The sequence below is a fragment of the Podarcis erhardii genome (genome assembly GCF_964252035.2).
Source record: "Podarcis erhardii genome assembly, chromosome: 13".
In the NCBI taxonomy this organism is placed as follows: Eukaryota; Metazoa; Chordata; class Lepidosauria; order Squamata; family Lacertidae; genus Podarcis; species Podarcis erhardii.
In genome coordinates, this window is record NC_138502.1 from 8,723,913 (window position 1) to 8,743,921 (window position 20,009).

Below are 20,009 nucleotides of genomic sequence, written 5' to 3' on the forward strand. Positions count from 1 at the left end.
TCCATCCCCCAATTTCATTTAATGTCCCCAGATTTATATTTTAAGTGTTGTAGATTTATGAGTAGGGAATGAATGTTGTGTGATTGGTTCAACGGCACAAGACACATCATATGGGGGACTTCCGGCAAGGCAAAAAGGTGGGTGCCATGGCAGCAAGCAGCTCCTGAAGCCAGCCAGAACCAATTGCACTACCAGGCTGGCTACAGGCTGCCACTGCCACTGCCACTGCCACTGCCACTGCCGAGGGCGAACCGGGGATGCCCGGTGCATCAACTGGGGTAACCGCTGACCTCCCCCGCCTCCGCGACCCAAATTGAGCCGGGTGTGAACGGCCAACTGCCCAGCGGTGCTCCGGGGCCAGGGAACCCCCGGAGCCAAGACAGGGAAAACGAGGAGAGGAGAAGGAGATGGAGATGGAAGAGAGAGAAAGAGGAAGGAGAACAAAGAGGGGAGCCCTGACACTTTGCGGCGCCGCTGCCGCTGCTCAGGAGGAGAGATAGGAGAGCACTGGGAGGGCAAGGACATGAGGCCGAGCCCAGGCCCGACCTGAGTCTACTCCACGGCGGCTAGCCGTGGCGTAGCGTGGGGGGTGCAGGGGGGGCCGGCCGCACCGAGCGCAACATCTGGGGGTTAGGGTTAGGGGGCGCAAATCCACGGGTTAGGGGGCGCAAATTACTTGCCTTGCCCCGGGTGCTGACAACCCACGCTACGCCACTGGCGGCTAGTGCTCCAAGAGAGCAGGCCGGGGCCCAGAGGAAGGCCAAGTGACAGAGGAGACCACAGAAGAGAAGATATTAATTCTTAATTTTTAAAAATAACTTTTTAAAAAATAACTTTTTTAAAACAAAAGTTTCCTCAGATTCTTTGAAAAAAAAATTGGTAACCTTATTTTAAACTATCATTGATTTTCAACCAGCGTAATCCAGTAGTGGCTTTGGCTGTTAACTGGAAGGCTGTGGTTTGGGGTCATCCAGGGGCCTCTACAATTTTCCTTAAAAAGAAAAGCTACCTCATAAGACAGCCTTAAAAAATGTAAAACAAACTGGGCTTTTGTTAACACAGTCGATCATTTTCTGGCTTCTTGATTACTGTACTTTCAGCTCCTGTGTTTCATAGCAGATACAGTCTCCAGAAATTAATTTGCAAAGGTGTTTGCAATGTTTGCGGGGTGAAGCAATTTAGGAAAGAAAAAAACGCAAACAGAAACCACTTCTGGCACTAGACTCTTTAAAAAAAAGTGGGAAATGGGGAATAGGTCATATAAGTGTTGATGAAGAGTGTATTTTAAAAAGACATGGATACAAAATGCCATATAGGCCTTTTTTAAAAGTTATGCCATGTGACACAGTTCATCATCTGTCCATAATATTCTGTCTGTGGTACTTATTACTATTTCAATACAGGAAACGCGAGGAAAGAGCGTGAGCTTGCACCGTGCATAGTTTACCCACCGTGGTCTTTGATATATATTTTTCCACAGAATGTAAAGAAAAATCTCGCGCCCAACGTGGGGCTCGAACCCACGACCCTGAGATTAAGAGTCTCATGCTCTACCGACTGAGCTAGCCGGGCTGCTGGTAAGGGCGTTCTCAAACACAGTTTATCACTCGCTGGCTGTCTGGCTGCCAAAGATTTCATTATTTAATTTAAAACAAGCAGATCGCAGTACATAAACGCAGTAACTTAATAGCTTCGGGCGTCACTTTCACCTGGCCGTTTGGTGCCGGGTTAGGACCTGTATTTCTAGCGCAATCCAGCCTACTTCAGAAGCAAACCCCATTCAGTTCAATGAGACCTACTAAGAAGCAAGCGACAAAGATTGCAGCCGTGACCGTGCGCCTTTAGAAAAAGAATGAAGGGAAATGGCTTTGTCGCCCTAACGTGGCTTTAAGGGCGAGGGGAGGAAATAATCATTCGGGAAACGCCATTCAGAAACCGCTAAAGGGATCAGGGTAGGAAGAACGCGGAGAAACTCAAAAGTCTCTCCCGACGAAATAGCAAAGCAGCGCTTTGAACCTATAGGTTACCGGTATTTCAGGTTAAGAAGGAACAACCAGTCTCACCATACCTTTTATTTTAGGCATACACACTATTTCACTGATAACATTAAGCCCCACTAAAACAGGCCCATTGAAATAAAAGAATCAGACTAATACAGACCTAATATTAACTGGTCTTTGACCGTAATAATTATTACCATTACTATTATTACAGACCTATTAATTGGTCGACCCAGATTTAAGAGTAAGGTTAGATACAGCCGATCTCTTCCTGTCCCCTCCCTCGTCTATTGGCATTATTCCCCACTAAATCCCGACAGCAGGAGACCAAAGGAAACCCCCTGGGGGGGGGATCGTTGAGAGTTAACACAAGGCGGAACAGCGCTTTTCAAATGAGAAAGTGGGTGGCTCTGAAAAGAGCCTTTGGGTTTCTGTAGGACTTTCCCAGGCGAGCGCAAGCTGGGCGGCCAGCTCACTTGGAGCTGGTGTACTTGGTGACGGCCTTGGTGCCCTCGGAGACGGCGTGCTTGGCCAGCTCTCCGGGCAGCAGGAGTCGGACGGCGGTCTGGATCTCCCGGGAGGTGATGGTGGAGCGCTTGTTGTAGTGCGCCAGGCGGGAAGCCTCGGCCGCGATGCGCTCGAAGATGTCGTTGACGAAGGAGTTCATGATGCTCATGGCCTTGGAGGAGATGCCCGTGTCCGGGTGGACCTGCTTGAGCACCTTGTAGACGTAGATGGAGTAGCTCTCCTTGCGGCTCTTCTTGCGCTTCTTGTCGCCCTTCTTCTGCGTCTTGGTGATGGCCTTCTTGGAGCCCTTCTTGGCCGCGGGGGCGGATTTCGCTGGCTCAGGCATCTTCAAGCTTCTCGCTCAGCTGCACCCTCAATCAAGAGTGGCGGTGCGGTTGACGAGCTCCCGTATTTATAGGGCGCTTATGGAAATGAGGGCTCCAAAGTGCGACGTCGCTATTGGACGGCGACGAGCTTGCGTCACTCTCCAGAGATCGAAGGATGCAAATGACCACGATTCGAACGCTCGCGTGCTATTGGGCGCCCCGGGAGGCTTGTGAACGAAACATTTCAGCTGCTGCCTGATTTAAAAAGCCAGCCTGATTATATATTCAAAGATTAGCTAGAAAAGCAAGCAAACAGACCTAGATAGATCAGATTGATAGATCCAGCCTGTTCCTCTACTTTTGCCTGTTGCTAGGTTGCAAAGCTAACATAAGGAAAATAATTAAGGGCTGTAGTTCATTATCCCGTGAAATTTTTAAAAAGCAGGAAACGTGAATTTATTTTACGTACAAGAGAAATACCGGCTGATGGGTTGATTTAATTGGGGACGGGAAACACATGCAGGGAGGATCAAAGCAATCGTTGCATTTTTCTCTCCTTTTTTAGCATGCAGTATGTGTCGAAGATGCATAATTGCAAAAGAGAATTTACGCTAAGGGCTGGATTCAGTTCCTTTCACCACCCACCTGGTACTAATGCCCCAGAAAAATTCAGTGAGTAAACGTGTAGGACTGCGAATGCACTCGCTAGGAGTAAATCTCAGTGGGGCTTGCTTCCGAGGAGCTATGCATAAGAATCGACACCTCACTCCCAATCCCTCGCCAAGCAAACCTACGAAAGTGTGGGTCGTGCAATGAATTTTGCGGAAGGAAAAAAAGAAATATGGGAAGTGAGGTTTCCTGTAAGGTGTTTTTTTTAACATCCGGGTGTTAGGGTTTTCTTCCGGGTGCTTTTTGTTCCTTTTTTACATTTTTATATATCGTTTTGGAATAGATAGCCTGCGACATTTTAAAAAATAAATAAATGATAATCTGTATTTTTAAAATCGGGCGTCGTTTTGCGCGTGTGCGTCGTTTTGCAATAAGGCGTATCGCTTACTTGCAAGCCATCTCTGCAAAAAAAATAATAACTGAGGGATTGGGTTGTTCCTGATAGTCGGCGCAGCTTCCATCTTGGATTGGTGAGTGTGTCCCGCTTTTAAGGGCGAAGATCGCTTTTGTCTCTCGTGCTTCGGTATCAGAGAAGGCGTTGCATCTCCTTTTAAGCCACTGAGAGTTCAGTTAAAGAATACTCCTGCGGGGAAGAGGGAGGGGGAAGGCGTAGCAATGGCGATTTCCCCCCCCCCCTTTTAAAAATATTTATTTATTTATTTATCTGTTGTTCTCTTCAGCAGCAACATTTTAGATTTCACGCATATTTGTCTAGCTTCTAAAAAATAATAATTACAACAACCCTGTAAGGTAGGCTAGAGCTAGTCTCTCTACATTTCCCGTGTTAGGGGAACTTCTCTATCCTGCTTCCCTTCATATTGAAATACTTTTAACTGGTTTAATGAAACAATATTGTTCCTTTGTTTATTAATTACCTGCCTTTAACCCTAAGTGCACAGGGCGGGTTACAGCATTAAAAAAAGCAATATTGAAAAATAATTCAAAACAATATGTTGATAGACAATCAAAATAGATATGAACAAAAGTGTGTGGGGGGGTTCCCTCTGTTTCTCCAGATGCTTCTGCACCCCAGCTCCCATCCTCCCTGACCATTGGGCATGCTGGCTGGGGCTGGGGGAGTTTGGAGCCCAACAAGATGCAGACTTCGTTGTTCCTGCTATCCAAGAGCTTCTGGTCAAGGAGCTAGGAAAGGAAATCGGTGGTGGGATTTGCCAACCAGCTTTAAACACCTTTGGAGAATGTTTTCTTCCTGCTCCTGCAGGAGGTCTGCAAAAGGCTACGCTGGGTGAACTTCTCATGAGAGGGAGTTACTTCTAGAGTAGCGGCACCTCTACCACCAAGGGTTGTAGCTCAGCAGTGAAGCATGTGCCATGCATGTAGAAGGCGCATAGGGACGTAAGGGCTGGGGATGTCGCCTGCCTGGCCAAACCCACCAGAGAGCTGCTGGCAGTAGACGATACTAACGCCCCTTCCAACATTTCTCTGATGAAAATAGAGGACTTCTATACAGTGGTACCTTGGTTCTCTTTTTTTTTTTTTTTTTAATAATTTTTATTAATTTTACAACATAAACAAAAAACAAACAAACATAACACGACTTCCCCATACCTCCCCTTCACTGCATCCTTGTTTTAAAATTTTTTAGCAATCCTTCATCCATTTTTATATTTAATTCTCTTTAAAATTTTCTTAAGCTTAAATTTTTACAGCTGTAATTCTTTATATCAAATCCCTTGACATCTTAACATTCCGAAATTTTACAACAATTTTTAAGATAGATTTTAAATTTTTTCCAGTCTTCTTCCACTGTCTCTCTCCTCTGGTCACGAATTCTGCCGGTCATCTCTGCCAGTCCCATAAATTCAGTCACCTTGGTCTGCCATTCTTCCAGAGTAGGTAGTTCTTTAGTCTTCCAATACTTTGCCAAAAGAATTCTTGCTGCTGTTGTTGCGTACATAAAAAATGTTCTATCTTTCTTTGGAACCATTTGGCCTACCATGCCCAAGAGAAAAGCCTCCGGTTTCTTTACAAATGTCCACTTAAGGATTTTCTTAATTTCATTATAGATCATTTCCCAGTAGGCCTTAATCTTCGGGCAGGTCCACCAAAGATGATAAAAAGTTCCTTCGCATTCATTACACTTCCAGCAGTTGTTATTGGGCAAATGATATATCTTTGCAAGCTTGACTGGGGTCATGTACCACCTATAGATCATTTTCATTATATTCTCTTTTAAGGCACTACATGCCGTAAATTTAATACCTGTGGTCCATAACTGCTCCCAGTCAGCAAACATAATATCATGACCAATATCTTGTGCCCACTTAATCATGGCTGATTTAACCGTAGTGGTACCTTGGTTCTCAAACTTAATCTGTTCCGGAAGTCCATTCCAAAACCAAGGCAGGCTTTCCCATAGAAAGTGATGCAAAACGTAGTAATTTGTTCCAGAATTTTTAAAGTCCACTAAAATAATAATTTAACATGAATTTTACTATCTAACGAGACCACTGATCCATAAAATGAAAGCAATAAACAATGTACCGCAGTCACACAATCAATCGATCAGTGGCTGAACCGGGCTCCACACAGTCAACAAAAAAAGAGCCGCAATAACAAAAATGCAAAATAAATAACAGAAACAGACAGACCTCAGCATAACACTCAAAACAGAAGTGTGGCACTCAAATCGGAAACGTAACACTCAAAATGGAGCACATTCGGCTTCTGAAAAAAGTTGGCAAACAGGAACACTTACTTCTGGGTTTGCCGTGTTTGGGTTCCAAGTTGTTTGAGTACCAAGACATTTGAGAACCAAGGTACCACTGAATTGTAAGCCTCTTGGATCCGACCTATCTCTCTTTGCAAAATGCCATGAGCATGAAGTAGCACCATAAGAAAACAACTGGAGCAAATGGAGTCAGCAACAAAATAAAATTTAAAAATTCCTTCCAGTAGCACCTTAGAGAACAAGTAAGCACACGAAAACTCATACCGATAACAAACTTAGTTGTCTCTAAGGTGTTACTGGAAGGAATTTTTTTATTTTGTTTGGACTACGGCAGACAAACACTAGTTACCTACCTGTAACTAGCAAAAGAATAGTGTGTGAAGATGGAGGATGGAGGATTTCAGCCCCACTGTATGCCCCCCTCTATACCCACCCAACACCATTTATTTACCATTTTCCTGGTAAATTCTCTGGCCATAGCTCCCACTCGGTGTTATAAACAAAATCTGCCCTTTTCCCCTTACGGGGTATCCAAGAGTCCATATAGAGTCTTTACCTATTGGTAGGAGAAAATAACAGAGGCCAACATGAGAATATTGAGAAGCAAAGCAGCTCGTAAGCGTCATCTTTATTGATCTGTTGCAACAGAGTGCTCCCCTCACACTCAGGAAAGGAGGAGGAATCCAGAACAATGGCGTGCAAGGCCTTATATAGACATTTTAAATTCCCTGCCTGTGGAGCTCAAGACCACCCCTCCATACATCTTACATACATCACAGAAGGGGTATAACCCAAGACCACCCCCCACATACCTACATCATAGAAAAGGTGGTCTAAAACAGAAATCTGAGTGACTTGTTTATCTCCTGTGACAGGTTACCTGTTTAATGGTCACTTGATTGGATTGCCTGCTTACTTGATTGGATTTCCTGGGTAGCCTGGCCATTCTTTTGTAGTGATAAATACTTAGTTCCTGAGTCGGGTCACATGCTCACCCTATTCAAACACAGACATACCCTTAAGACAGGATTTGTGAAGGAAAAGGCAATGGAGAGGCTTTTCCATTTTCCTTTGACCTTGCAGAGAAAACACTTGGTCAGTTTGGGACAGTTTGGGAATCAAAAATGGTTCCAGGTCGGTCTTCCTGTGCTGATCTATGTATGTGCTTGGTTGGTACACTTATGAACATTTCACATATATCTAAGACCTCAAAATTCCTATCACAGTGGTCACTAGGCTCTTCCTATCCCCACTTTTTTGACCTATAAAACTTGGCTTTCCCCACGTCTGCAGTTTGCGAACGATTCTGGGTTGACTACATAAGCCATGGCCTCAATGTCTGGAAAAAATAGTATTTATTTATTACATTTCTATACCGCCCATCAGCTAAATCCTCTGGGCAGTTGAGAAACTTACTAAAAGGCAAAAGGCAGTACGATTACAAACAGTAAATGGTCATGCTAAAAGTCACTATGGTCGTTATATTTTTGGACTGTATGCAAGGCAAGTCCTACTACAATTCTATGATTCTAATCAGAGTAGACCCATTAAAGTTCAGTGGCTGTTACGGAGGTTGTTTTGTTTTTATGCTACAACATATCTATATTAACACTTTCAAATGTATTGTAGGTTGCTTGCCTTTAGTTACCGAGTGACAAAACAGGTCTAATAATAAGAATGAACACGACTAACTGAGGCCCGTTAATTGTAATGGATCTACTCTGAGTAGGGCTAGCAGTGGAGACAACCAATTGTTTTGGGGCAGCCTTAAAGAGGAGGGTTGGACTAGATGACTCTTAGAGTACCTTCCAGCCCTACGAGTCTATGCTTTGAAGAGATGAAACGAGACGAGTGGGACACACTGGCACCACCAAACCGGTGCAAGAAGCTCTGTTATCACACAGGTGGCTCAGCCTCTCAGAGGAGCAGCATAGCTTAGCCAGGGTCCGCACAACTTTGGTTGGAGGAGTCGAACCTGTATCCGATCAGCAAGAGAGGTCAGGGGTCGAGTCTGGTGTAGCCAGGATTCTGAGGCCTATATGGTGGTGGGTGCAGAACAGAGTTACAAACTCAGATATAAAAGCTAGGCGCCAAATGGCTCCCTAAACCAGGGCTACATCATCATCATTACAGTGGTACCTTGGGTTAAGTACTTAATTCGTTCTGGAGGTCCATACTTAACCTGAAGCTGTTCTTAACCTGAAGCACCACTTTAGCTAATGGGGCCTCCTGCTACCGCCGTGCCACCGGAGCACGATTTCTGTTCTCATCCTGAAGCAAGGTTCTTAACCTGAAGCACTATTTCTGGGTTAGCGGAGTCTGTAACCTGAAGCGTATGTAACCCGAGGTACCACTGTATTATTAAAATTTGCCAACTGCTCTTCATCGGTAGATCTAAGGGCAGTTCACGAGAAAACAACAACACATAAAATACATAAAGGCACAATGGGTCAGTGCATCTGCCTGTCAACCAGAAGGTCGGCAGTTTGAGCCCACCCAGGGACAGCTGTGGGCAAGATTCCTGCATTGCAGGGGGTTGGACTAGATGACCCTCGGGGTCCCACACAGCTCTACAATTCTATGATAAGAACAGTAGCGAAGCAGTAACAGTTTTGAAACACATTTAATATAGGCCATCAGATGTTATGTTCCATGAAGGATTGCCCAGAAAGGAATGAGAACCTTGAGCTGACATAGATGTCCCACCCTAGCGTGTGAAAAGTTGTGGGTATGGAAGGGGAGATAAAGGCGGGACAGCACATTGCCCTTTGTTTCCTGCATTTGAGTGTCTGCTTTTAAAAGAAGCTGCTGGGCTTCTGAGTGATCAGAGGGAGCCTGTCTGGAGTGAAATGCTTGTGTTCCTTTTCCTCCCCTTCCCAGGGCTCCTCTGCCATGATGCCAAGGCGCAGCCGGGGCAGAAGAGCCCAGCTGGCGACTTTTTCCCGGAGAGGCGTGGCCATCCACCTCCAGGAGCCTCACTTCTCAGGTGCGCCGGAGGCCGGCGTTTCCCGGGAACCGTTCCCCGTCATGGCTGCCCCAGCGGTTTCTTTGCAGCCGGCGATGAAGGAGGAGGAGGAGCCCGGCCCGTTGACGACAACCGTGCACGACCTCTTCTCCTACCTGAAGGAGAAAGAAGACGAGGAGGATGAGGATGCGGCAGAGCTGGGCACTTTCTCTCCAGTGGCGTCCAACCAGCTGGGGGCAAAGGAGCCCGGCCACCCCGAGGCTCAAGAGATGCTCTCGTACCTCAAGAAGGAGGAGGACGACGACGGAGAGGAGGTCATTGAGAGAGTGTCGTTCTCCCCGCCCCACGTCCTCCACCCGCAGTCTGCTCCTCCAGGGACCTACATGCCCGCCAGCACCATGGGCAGGGCGGGCATCGAGATGGTTCATTTCTTCACCCCCATGACGCACGTCTCGGCCTCTTCCCACCACCACCATCACAAGCGCGGGCGCGAGCGGGAAGTGCTGGTGGTGGACGGTATCCCCACGCACGCCCCCAAGAAAACCACCTCGGCTGTGTGGGATTATTTCACCCTGGATCCCAGGGAGCCGTGCGTGGCCGTCTGCAGCACTTGCCAGAAGCGGGTGCGCAGGGGCAAGGATGGGGGCACCCGCCCTGGCACCACGGCCCTCCACAAACACCTGAAGGTTCACCACGGGCTGCACTTGCCAGGTGTCGCGGTGGTCCCTCCTTCGCCCCTGATGCCTCTGAAGGAGAGGCCACACGGCCCAACCATCGTGGTGACCGAGCCACCTGCCCCAGCCTTCCAGCCCACGCGCCAGGAGAGGAACCAGCCGTACTACCCGCCTACACACTCGGCAGCCATCCAGCTAGCTTCAGAAACGGCCTGGATGCTCGCCGTGGACATGCAGCCCCCATCGTACGTGGAAAGCGAGGGGTTCCGCCGGCTGATGGCCACTGCCCAGCCCCGCTGGAAAATCCCCGGGCGCGCGTTCTTCGCCACGAAGGCTGTGCCCGAGCTGTCCAAGGTGGTGTCCCGAGCCGTCCGCCAAGCGGTGGTGGGCAGCGTTGGCCGTACAGTCCACATCGCCATAGACACCTGGTCGGGCCGGCAGACGGCCTCCTACATGTCAGTGACGGGGCACTGGGTGGCCGAGTCGGCGGGCGTCCTCTTGCGGCACCACGCCACCTTGTCGGTGTGTGCCTTCGAGGGGCCCTGCTTGGCCGAGGACATCTGCCACAAGCTGAGGGAGGTGCTGCAAGACTGGCTCTACGACCTGAAGACCGGGGTCGTGGTCCTGGATGACAGGGCCAACACGGCGAAGGCCGTGCGCGAGCTGCGCCTCAAGTACGTCCCTTGCCTGGCGCGCTGCCTGAAGCTGGTGGTGAAGGCCTTCTTGGCGGCCGATGCCCACGTCGACCGGCTGCTGAAGACGTCCCGGAGGATCTGCACCCGCTACAAGCGCTCGACAGCGGTCCGGCGTCGCCTGCTGGAGGCGCAGGCCATCCTGGGCTCGCACCGGCAGCCGGCGGGGCACGAACCTCCCCGGAGATCCAACTCCACGCTGCGGATGCTGGAGAGCCTCTACCGGGAGCGGCAAGCCGTCAGCGCCATCTTCGAGCAAGACGAGGAGGCCGCCTTGCTACACCTGACGCCGCCAGACTGGAAGGTGGTGAAGTGTTTGGTGGAGATCCTCAAGCCCTTTGAGGACGCCGCCACATTGGTCACCCGCCCAGATGCCACTCTCTGCCAGGCGCTCCCTCTGCTGTGGTTCCTGGAGGAGCAGCTGCGGGCCTTGAGGACCAGGTACTACCAGGAGAACAACAACACAGCGGCCCACCTCACCACACAGGCCCTGGACTGCCTGGAAGCGCAAAACCAGCTGAGCGAGATGAAGGGCACTCTCATCTGCCGGGTGGCTGCCTTCCTTGACCCCCGCTTCAGGGACATCACCACCATGAAGCTGGGCGGTGCCGACACGGGCGACGCAGCCATGTTGAGGGAGCACATCCTCGACTTGGCCACCAGGTCCTACGTACCTCCGGGACCTGACGCCGACTTCTCCCCGATGGGGCGCTCATCCCCGCAGCAGCCCAGTGGCTCCAGCGGACCCCCCGGCTCGGCGGCCTGGCAGTTCACCATGAAGCGCTGGCGGGCGATTACCAAGAGCGACCCCGCCATGGGCCTGGCGTCCGAGGGAGGGGCAGCGGCGGCCCTGCGGGAGATGGAGGAGTATCTCCACGACAACGTGGACCACGTCGGGGAGAACGCCGACCCCATGCTGTACTGGCAGGGGAAGATGGGGGTCTGGCCGGCCCTCTTCAAGGTGGCCCTGTTCCATTTTGGGTGCCCGCCCACGTCGGTGCCCTCCGAAGACGTCTCCGGCAGCGCCGGTTCGTTGGCGGACAGGGGGCACCCCAAGGACCTCTCGCCGGCCAACGTGAAGATGCTGACCTTCATCCGAAAGAATCGTCACCTCGTCCCCCAAGACTGGAGGCTCTCTCTGGGGGACCTGCCCTCCTCGCAAGGCGCCATGGGGTCGAGGGAGGACTTGGATCTGGAAGATGAGGAAGACCTTTTGACGGCGGATGAGGAACTGGAGGAAAAGCAGTGAGAAGTACGGCTACGTGCTGAACCATTCTCAGAAAGGGAACAACTGTTGTGGGCGTAGTTGCCTCGCAGAAAAGGAGGGAGGGTAGGAATTAGTCCAAACCTGTTGTGAATTTTGTCTGTTGTGTTTTAAAGTTAAGGACTTTGATTGTTGATGTTGTTGTTGTCGTGAGAAGTATTGGACGACGGAGCCGCTTCCTCTGCAGGCGGGACTCCCCCGCTGAACCCGTTTGAAGATGAAAGACTTGGTGTGCATTAGAGCAGGATCTTGCCTTGTGTGGCCCACCGAGGCGAATGCAACTCGCCAGGTGCTATGGTTGGCCCAGCAGGTCCGTGGCAAACCTCCAGTCAGTTACATCAGACTGCTGGAGCAAAGAGGTTGTCAAGCACAGCTGCAAAGCTTTGAGCAGCTCTCCATCGTGTAGCTAAGGAGTAGTCAACCTTTTTATACCTACCGCCCAGTAACGCATCTTTCTTGATGGCAAAATTTCCTTACTGCCCACCAGTGCTCGATGGAAGGAGGATTCAGCTTGTGCCATAGAAGCCCCTACTGCCCACCTACAATCCTGAAACGCCCACTAGTGGGCGGTAGGGACCAGATTGACAACCCCTGGTGTAGCCGGTTTTGTGAATGAAGCCGGAATGTGCGGCCCGTAGTTGTAGAATTCCCCTTTTAACAATGATGCTGTGCGTTGATTCTGTCTTTAGAAATGGTGCTAACGTGGGGGGTGGGGGTGGACTTTAAAGAAAACAAGTACTTGCCATTTTCAGACCTTTTAGACTCATTTTAACTGGGTGTTTCGAAACGCTTATTTTTAACATCCTAACTGCTCTCCTGAGTCGCTAACATGAAATAAGCTCAAAACGAAACAAGCTATCCAAATAAAAACATTCCTTTGAGCAGATGAAGGACTTGTGTGTTTCATTTTTATCCCTCTTGCCCCTTCAGTCACAGCTATACTAGGAGCCCAGTTTTGATATGCAAAAGAAATGCATAGGATCCCCTGCCGCGAGAGGTGGCGATGTCGTCACTTGGTTAGAGAAGTGTAAAAGGAGATGTGACGAATTGTGTGCCAGAGGAGAGTCAGTGGTGGCTGTTAGCTACCATTGCCAAATGAAACTTCCATGTTCAGAAGCAGTCTTATCTCCCAAGTACCAGCGGCATAACTGGAGCAGCAGTTTGGGAGGGCTGTTGCTATCATGCCCTGCTTTGTATGCTTCCTAAGAGGCGTCTGCCAGGCTACTGAAGAATGCAAGACTCTCGAATTGTATGGTTTGTCTGAGCCCACATGGCTTTTGCTACATCTCGCTCCACATTTTTTTATGGGGGCAGTATTACCTCTTTCAAGGGACGCGGGTGGTGCCGTGGGTTAAACCACAGAGCCTAGGACTTGCCGATCAGAAGGTCGGCAGTTCGAATCCCCGTGACGGGGTAAGCTCCTGTTGTTCGGTCCCTGCTCCTGCCAACCTAGCAGTTTGAAAGCACGTGAAAGTGCAAGTAGATAAATAGGTACCGCTCTGGCGGGAAGGTAAACGGTGTTTCTGTGTGCTGCTCTGGCTCGCCAGAAGCAGCTTAGTCATGCTGGCCACATGGCCCGGAAGCTGTACGCCGGCTCCCTCGACCAATAAAGCGAGATGAGTGCCGCAACCCCAGAGTCGGTCACGACTGGACCTAATGGTCAGGGGTCCCTTTACCTTTACCTTTACCTATCACCTCTTTATTTGGCCAAGAATATTCTTCTGGAGCAGCTCGAAGAGCTCAATAAGACAGTCCTTGCCCCTAAGTTTACAATTCAGGACACAAAAGGAAAGGTGTCATTAATCACAAAGTTCCTATTATCAGCTGGAATGGAAAATGGGTGGTGGAGAAGAAATCACCAACCCTACTTCAAAACTTAAAAAGGTTAAACTGCTAAAACAGATTAAAATGACTTCAAATTACAAAGCACCTGGGTAGGCTTGTAGAATGTTTTCAGCAGGTGCAGAAAGAAAACCTGTGATCTTGTAGGTAAACTGGTCCCAAGTTGTTAAGGGCTTTATAAACTAATATTAACACCCTGAATTTGACCCAGAAGCAAATCGGCAACCAGTGCAGATCTCTGAACGCAGGAGTTCTGTGCAGACAAGGCTTCACCCTTGTTAGCAATTGTGCTGCAGCATTCTGCACTAACTGCTTTCAGATCAAGTTTGATGAAGTGTAAGGAAAGCCCCTCTTAGAGCATGTTGCAGTAACCCAGTACAGTGGTACCTCGCAAGACGAAATTAATTCGTTCTGCGATTTTTTTCGTCTTGCGATTTTTTTCGTCTTGCGAAGCACGGATTTTGGAAAAGCTTAAAAAATCACCAAAGTCTTCAAAAACCTCAAAAAAGGCTACCACACCGCGTGCTATGAGTTGCTCCTCGAAGTCAAGTCGCAACTGCACCCCCTGAATGCACGGTTTTAAGAAAAAGGAAACAAACTTGCAAAACAAAGGAAACAAACTTGCAAGACGTTTTCCTCTCGCGAAGCAAGCCCATAGGGAAATCCGTCTTGCGAAGCAACTCAAAAAACGAAAAACTCTTTCGTCTTGCGAGTTTTTCGTCTTGCGAGGTACCACTGTAATTCATTCATGCTTTCTGCTTTTGTCTAACTACAACCACCTGCAAAGAACCTTATTCTTTGCAACAGCCACAGGTTCTTGGCAATTTCATGGCAGATGTGTTGGATCCTGACCCCTTACATTACCTACAGAGGGATGGTGGAGAAGAAATGTTGAGATGCTAACAGCCGTTCACTGGGAAGGGACCCCCTTCTTTCAGGCAGGGCTTCTGTGCCTGGGTTAAAAATGCAATGCAACAGGTGAAGTTTCTCCCACCCATCACGGCATCTTCACCCCGGGAAGGTTTCACCAGGTGAGTTTCTGCCACATGGAAAGCACAGGGACCCAGCTGAGAATGAACCAGGAGACCAAAGGTGGAGGCTTCGAAGCAGGCAGGCATATACTCTGAGTAAGGGTCTTAATAACTCTGGAATTTATCCAGAGCTTTCTCTCCTTTGTCTGTTTTATTTACATCCCACCTTTCCTTCAAGGAACTCACCGAGGCATCCATGGCTTTCCCCCTTCTGCATTTTATCCTCATAAAAAACCTTGTGAAGTAGCTTAGGCTAAGAGACAGTGGCTGGCCCAAGGTCAGTGAGCTTCGTGGATGAACACAGATTTGAACCCTGGTCTCCCAGCTCCTAGGTCCAGCACTCTAACCACTACACCACACCAGCTCTTACATGGCATGCATGTGCATGGATAATAGCACTATTTCTGAGGATTATAATAATAATAATAATAATTTATTATTTGTACCCCGCCCATCTGGCTGGGTTTCCCCAGCCACTCTGGGCGGCTTCCAACAAAGATGAAAAGTACACAAAAATGTCACATATTAAAAACTTCCCTGAACAGGGCTGTCTTCAGATGTCTTCTGAATGTCAGGTAGTTGTTTATCGCTTTGACATCTGATGGGAGGGCGTTCCACAGGGCGGGTGCCACTACCGAAAAGGCCCTCTGCCTGGTTCCCTGTTACTTGGCCTCTCACAGTGAGGGAACCACCAGAAGGCCCTCGGAGCTGGACCTCAGTGTGCGGGCAGAACGATGGGGGAGGAAACGCTCCTTCAGGTATACTGGACCGAGGCCGTTTAGGGCTTTAAAGGTCAGCACCAACACTTTGAATTGTGCTCAGAAACGCACTGGGAGCCAATGTAGGTCTTTCAAGACTGGTGTTATATGGTCTCGGCGGCCGCTCCCAGTCACCAGTCTAGCTGCCGCGTTCTGGATTAGTTATAGTTTCCGGGTCACCTTCAAAGGTAGCCCCACGTAGAGCGCATTGCAGTAGTCCAACCGGGAGATAACCAGAGCATGCACCACTCTGGCGAGACAGTCTGCAGGCAGGCAGTCTAGCTGCCCTGGATACAGATTTGACCTGTGCCTCCATGGACAGCTGTGAGTCCAAAATGACTCCCAGGCTGCGCACCTGGTCCTTCAGGGGCACAGTTACCCCATTCAGGACCAGGGAATCTTCCACACCTGCCCGCCTCCTGTCCCCTAAAAACAGTACTTCTGTCTTGTCAGGATTCAACCTCAATCTGTTAGCCGCCATCCATCCTCCAACCGCCTCCAGTCACTCACACAGGACCTTCACCGCCTTCACTGGTTCTGATTTAAAAGAGAGGTAGAGGTAGTTGGTTTCCATAGAGTTTTAAAGTCGGAGATGGAACTTACAGACCAGTTTTCTGTTCAGTGCAGGAATCCTACAATGCAGGGTATGACTCCTTCATGAGAGATGGCGCTTAAACCTCCGCTTTAAAAGTTATATGTGAAGGAGAGCCCATCACCTCTCAAGGCAAGTCAAAGGAACTTTTGCCTTCCCTGATGGACAGCCAAAATCTGCTTCTAGGGAGTTTCCACCTGTCAGTTCTGTTAGTTGCAAGGACATCTATATACCGTATTGACCTGAATATAAGCCGCACAGGAATATAAGCAGCACTTTTAAAATTGGAGGGGGTGGGGAGAAAAAAAATAATACTTGAATATAAGCTGCTTCATTCCTCGCTGCTTCTGGCTGCATACTTGGGGGGGGGGGAGCCAAGCTGTTTTGGTCAGTGGCCTTTCCCCTCCCTCGCTCTCTCCCTTCCCAGCCTTGGGGGAGAGGACAGGGGACTATGCAGAGGGCGGGAGCTGCTTTGCTGCACTCCTGGCGCTGTTTGCCCCATGCTCCTAGCTGTGTACCATAAGGTTGTAAATATAAGCCACACTTTAATTCACACTTGGAATTTGGGGGGAAAGTGAGGCTTATATTCAGGCCAATACGGTAAAAGGAGAATTCCTGGATGCCAAGATCCTACTTTGGAGCAAGTACTCTGGTGAGAGAACCGCAGCAGAGAGATAAAATCACAAAGCATGCAGCCAAGTAAGAAAGATAGAACCTTAAAATGTGCCCTTTAAAGAGAATTCCAAAACCCCTCTTCCCCCACCATAGGAGAAGACCACAGGTTTGGCAAGTTAAAAATCGGTTTACCTACAAACTCTTCAAAGGTCAAGTTCATGTTTTTTTCCATACATTAGTCAGAAAAGTTGCACAAGCAGTAAAACTGGGCTTAGTTGCAAAGTGGTGAAAGTTTCTAAATTATTGGTATAGGAACTTAGGAGGGGCTTGTTAGAGCTATATAGCTAAGCTGGCACAACCAGCTGAGACCTCCTCACATGCTGAGTTCATCAGGTAAACGAGGGGGAAAAGGCTTGATTAACTAGTGTCTCCCAAGGTGAGCTAAGCCTGGCCAGGCATCTTACTCTATGGTTTTAACCTTCATGTGCATTAATTATACTTAGGTATGTTGGCTATATGAGGCTGGTTATCTAGGCCGGACTGCCCCGTGTAGGGCACAAGCTTCCTCATAGTCTGTGTGACAGCAGGTCAAACAATAAAAATAATAATAATAATTTATTATTTATACCCTGCCCATCTGGCTGGGCTTCCCCAGCCACTCTGGGCGGCCTCCAACAAAATATTAAAATTCAGTAATGCATCAAACATTAAAAGCTTCCCTAAAAAGGGCTGCCTTCAGATGTCTTCTAAAAGTCTGGAAGTAGTTGTTCTCTTTGACATCTGGTGGGAGGGAGTTCCACAGGGCAGGCGCCACTACCGAGAAGGCCCTCTGCCTGGTTCCCTGTAACTTGGCTTCTCGCAGTGAGGGAATCGCCATTAGGCCCTTGGTGCCGGACCTCAGTGTCCGGGCAGAACGATGGGGGTGCAGATGCTCCTTCAGATATTTGAAGACAACTATCATGTCTCTCCCAGGCTTCATCTAAGCATCCCTCAGCTGGTGGGCCACTATAAGAACACTGCTGGCCTGGACTAGATGGTTCTTTGGCGTGACGTCATGTCCTTCATAGGGATTAATGATCGGCACAATAAGACTACCATGGAGAATACCACTACCAGCCACGAGTGCTATGATCCACCTTTGCTGCTGGAGACAATATACCTTTGAACACCACATGCTGGGAGTCACCATTAGGAAGAGTAGATGTAGCTGATGTAGCCAAACTGCCACTCTGATCAGCCCTAGCAAGCCTGGCTAAGGACTAGGCATTATGAGAGTTGTATCTCAGCAGCATCTTGGGAATCAAAAGTACCCCAGACCCGATGTACAGGTGAAACTCGGAAAATTAGAATATTGTGGAAAAGTTCATTTATTTCAGTAATTCAACTTAAAAAGTGAAACTAATATATGAGATAGACTCATGACATGCAAAGCGTACAGCTGATGAAAACCCCAAATTAACAATCTCAGAAAATTAGAATATTAAATGAAATCAGCAAACAAAAACAGAAGAGCTGAAGGCTGCTATTGAAGCTTCCTGATATTCCATAACACCTCAGCAGTGCCACAGGCTGATAGCATCCATGCCACGCTGCATTGAGGCAGTAATTGATGCAAAAGGGTCCCAAACCAAGTACTGAGTACATATGAATGCTTCTACTTCTCAGAGGTCCAATATTGCTCTATTTGCAGTCCTTCTTTTGCTGATTTCATTTAATATTCTAATTTTCTGAGCTTGTTAATTTGGGGTTTTCATAAGCTGCATGCCATAAACATCACAATTATAACAAATAAAGGCTTGACATATCTCGCTTTGTATGTCATGAGTCTATCTCATATATTAGTTTCACCTTTTAAGTTGAATTACTGAAATAAATGAACTTTTCCACAATATTCTAATTTTCCGAATTTCACCTGTATGCAATGAAATAAACCTGATTGTGGTCAACAAGAAGCTTCTTGCATAACAACATTGGGGCTGAAGGTGCCTTAAAACTCTTACTTTTTTTGTTTTTAGTGTAGCGGACCCACCGTCTTCAACCTGGTGCCCTCTAGATATTTTGGACTAGCACTCCTGCATTCTGACTCAACTGGTGGGAGTTGTAGCCCCAAGCACTGGAGGCCAGTAGGTTGGGGAAAGCTATAGAGCAGGAGGGAGGCATTTTTGGACCTCCTGATGCTGCTGAACTACAACTCCCACCACCCCTGGCTATTGGCCAGGTTTGCGGCAGCCGATGGGAGTTATGGTTCAGCAACATGTGATGGGCTAAAAGTTCCCCACACCTGCTGTCTATCTAGTAAGTAGACTAGCACACCTATCCCTGGATATTTGAGGCAGGGCAGGGCTGGAGAGCAGTTCAGTTTTCAGTCGTTTGTGTATTCATAGGTAAAGGTAAAGGGACCCCTGACCATTAGGTCCAGTCGTGACCCACTCTGTGTATTCATAAAGAGTGGCAATTTCTTTATGAATTTCTAGTGCGACTGCAGTCGTCTCCCATCCCAAATCATTCTCCAGCCCCACATACAGGAAATAGGTGTTCCGCAGCAAAGCTTTCATGAAACACAAGCCATCCATCTACTTGCTACAAGGTAATCGTGTACAGATCTTCTTTTTAAAAAGAAGAAACAACAACCTTGGAAGTGACTGACTCATAGTGGGGTCAAATGTTGCAGGTCCCCCGATGCTAGAAATAAGCCATCCTGCTTACTAGAAACAAAAATAAAAAGTAAAATCAGACGTGCGTGCAGACCATGAAAAGTATTTGCCCCTAAGGAGGCACCTTGGAAGATAACGTAACAAGACAGATAACAAGTTTATTTACAAAATGCATCCCTTATATTTTACACACCCCAAGGCAAGAGAAAATAACCAGCATTTCTGTGTTGTTGTTTTTTTACTACACCTCACATTTTCATAAAGGATGATATCATTTCTGTGTTGTTGTTGTTGTTTTACTACACATCACATTTTCATAAAGGATGATATCATTTTCCTCCCCCTACCCCTAGATTAACATGAACACTGAATTAGCTAAATCCTCAGGGCCTGAGACTGACGGCGCAATCCTGCATGTCTATCTCAGATGCAAAAGTCATACTGACTTGAACCGGACTTGCTCCCATTTAATCACACAAAGGTAGGATTGTAAAGTAGGGAGCATCAGGGTTTAGGCTTTACGATTTCAATCTGCCATTTCATGCAGGAATTCCTCTCCCGAAAGTAAGGTCCTACAGTTACTTCGTTGCGGTTTTGGAGAGCTTGGGGAGAGACTTCATCCTTTATATAGAGACAATACAGACCAATCCGCTTGCAGCAGAGTGGCGCAGCGGAAGCGTGCTGGGCCCATAACCCAGAGGTCGATGGATCGAAACCATCCTCTGCTA

At 48.2% G+C, this 20,009-nt stretch overlaps 1 protein-coding gene and 1 pseudogene across 2 annotated transcripts; one reads left to right on the forward strand and one right to left on the reverse strand.

The window, feature by feature from the left end:
• Positions 1-2,057: 2,057 nt before the first annotated feature.
• Positions 2,058-2,875, reverse strand: LOC309326690 (histone H2B 1/2/3/4/6 pseudogene; annotated as a pseudogene). Its single transcript has one exon. The product of its transcript is annotated as a histone H2B 1/2/3/4/6 pseudogene (transcript).
• A 265-nt stretch (positions 2,876-3,140) lies between these two features.
• Positions 3,141-12,675, forward strand: LOC309326567 (zinc finger BED domain-containing protein 6-like). The gene is made up of 2 exons (XM_081835409.1): positions 3,141-3,972; positions 9,075-12,675. The coding sequence occupies exon 2, from the start codon at positions 9,087-9,089 to the stop codon at positions 11,772-11,774; it is 2,688 nt and encodes an 895-aa protein (XP_081691535.1). The 5' UTR covers positions 3,141-3,972; positions 9,075-9,086; the 3' UTR covers positions 11,775-12,675.
• The last annotated feature ends 7,334 nt before the right edge of the window (positions 12,676-20,009 follow it).

Coding starts and splice junctions, on each gene's coding strand:
- LOC309326567 (XM_081835409.1), top strand. CDS start 9,087: ATGATGCCAAGGCGCAGCCGGGGCAGAAGAGCCCAGCTGGCGACTTTT.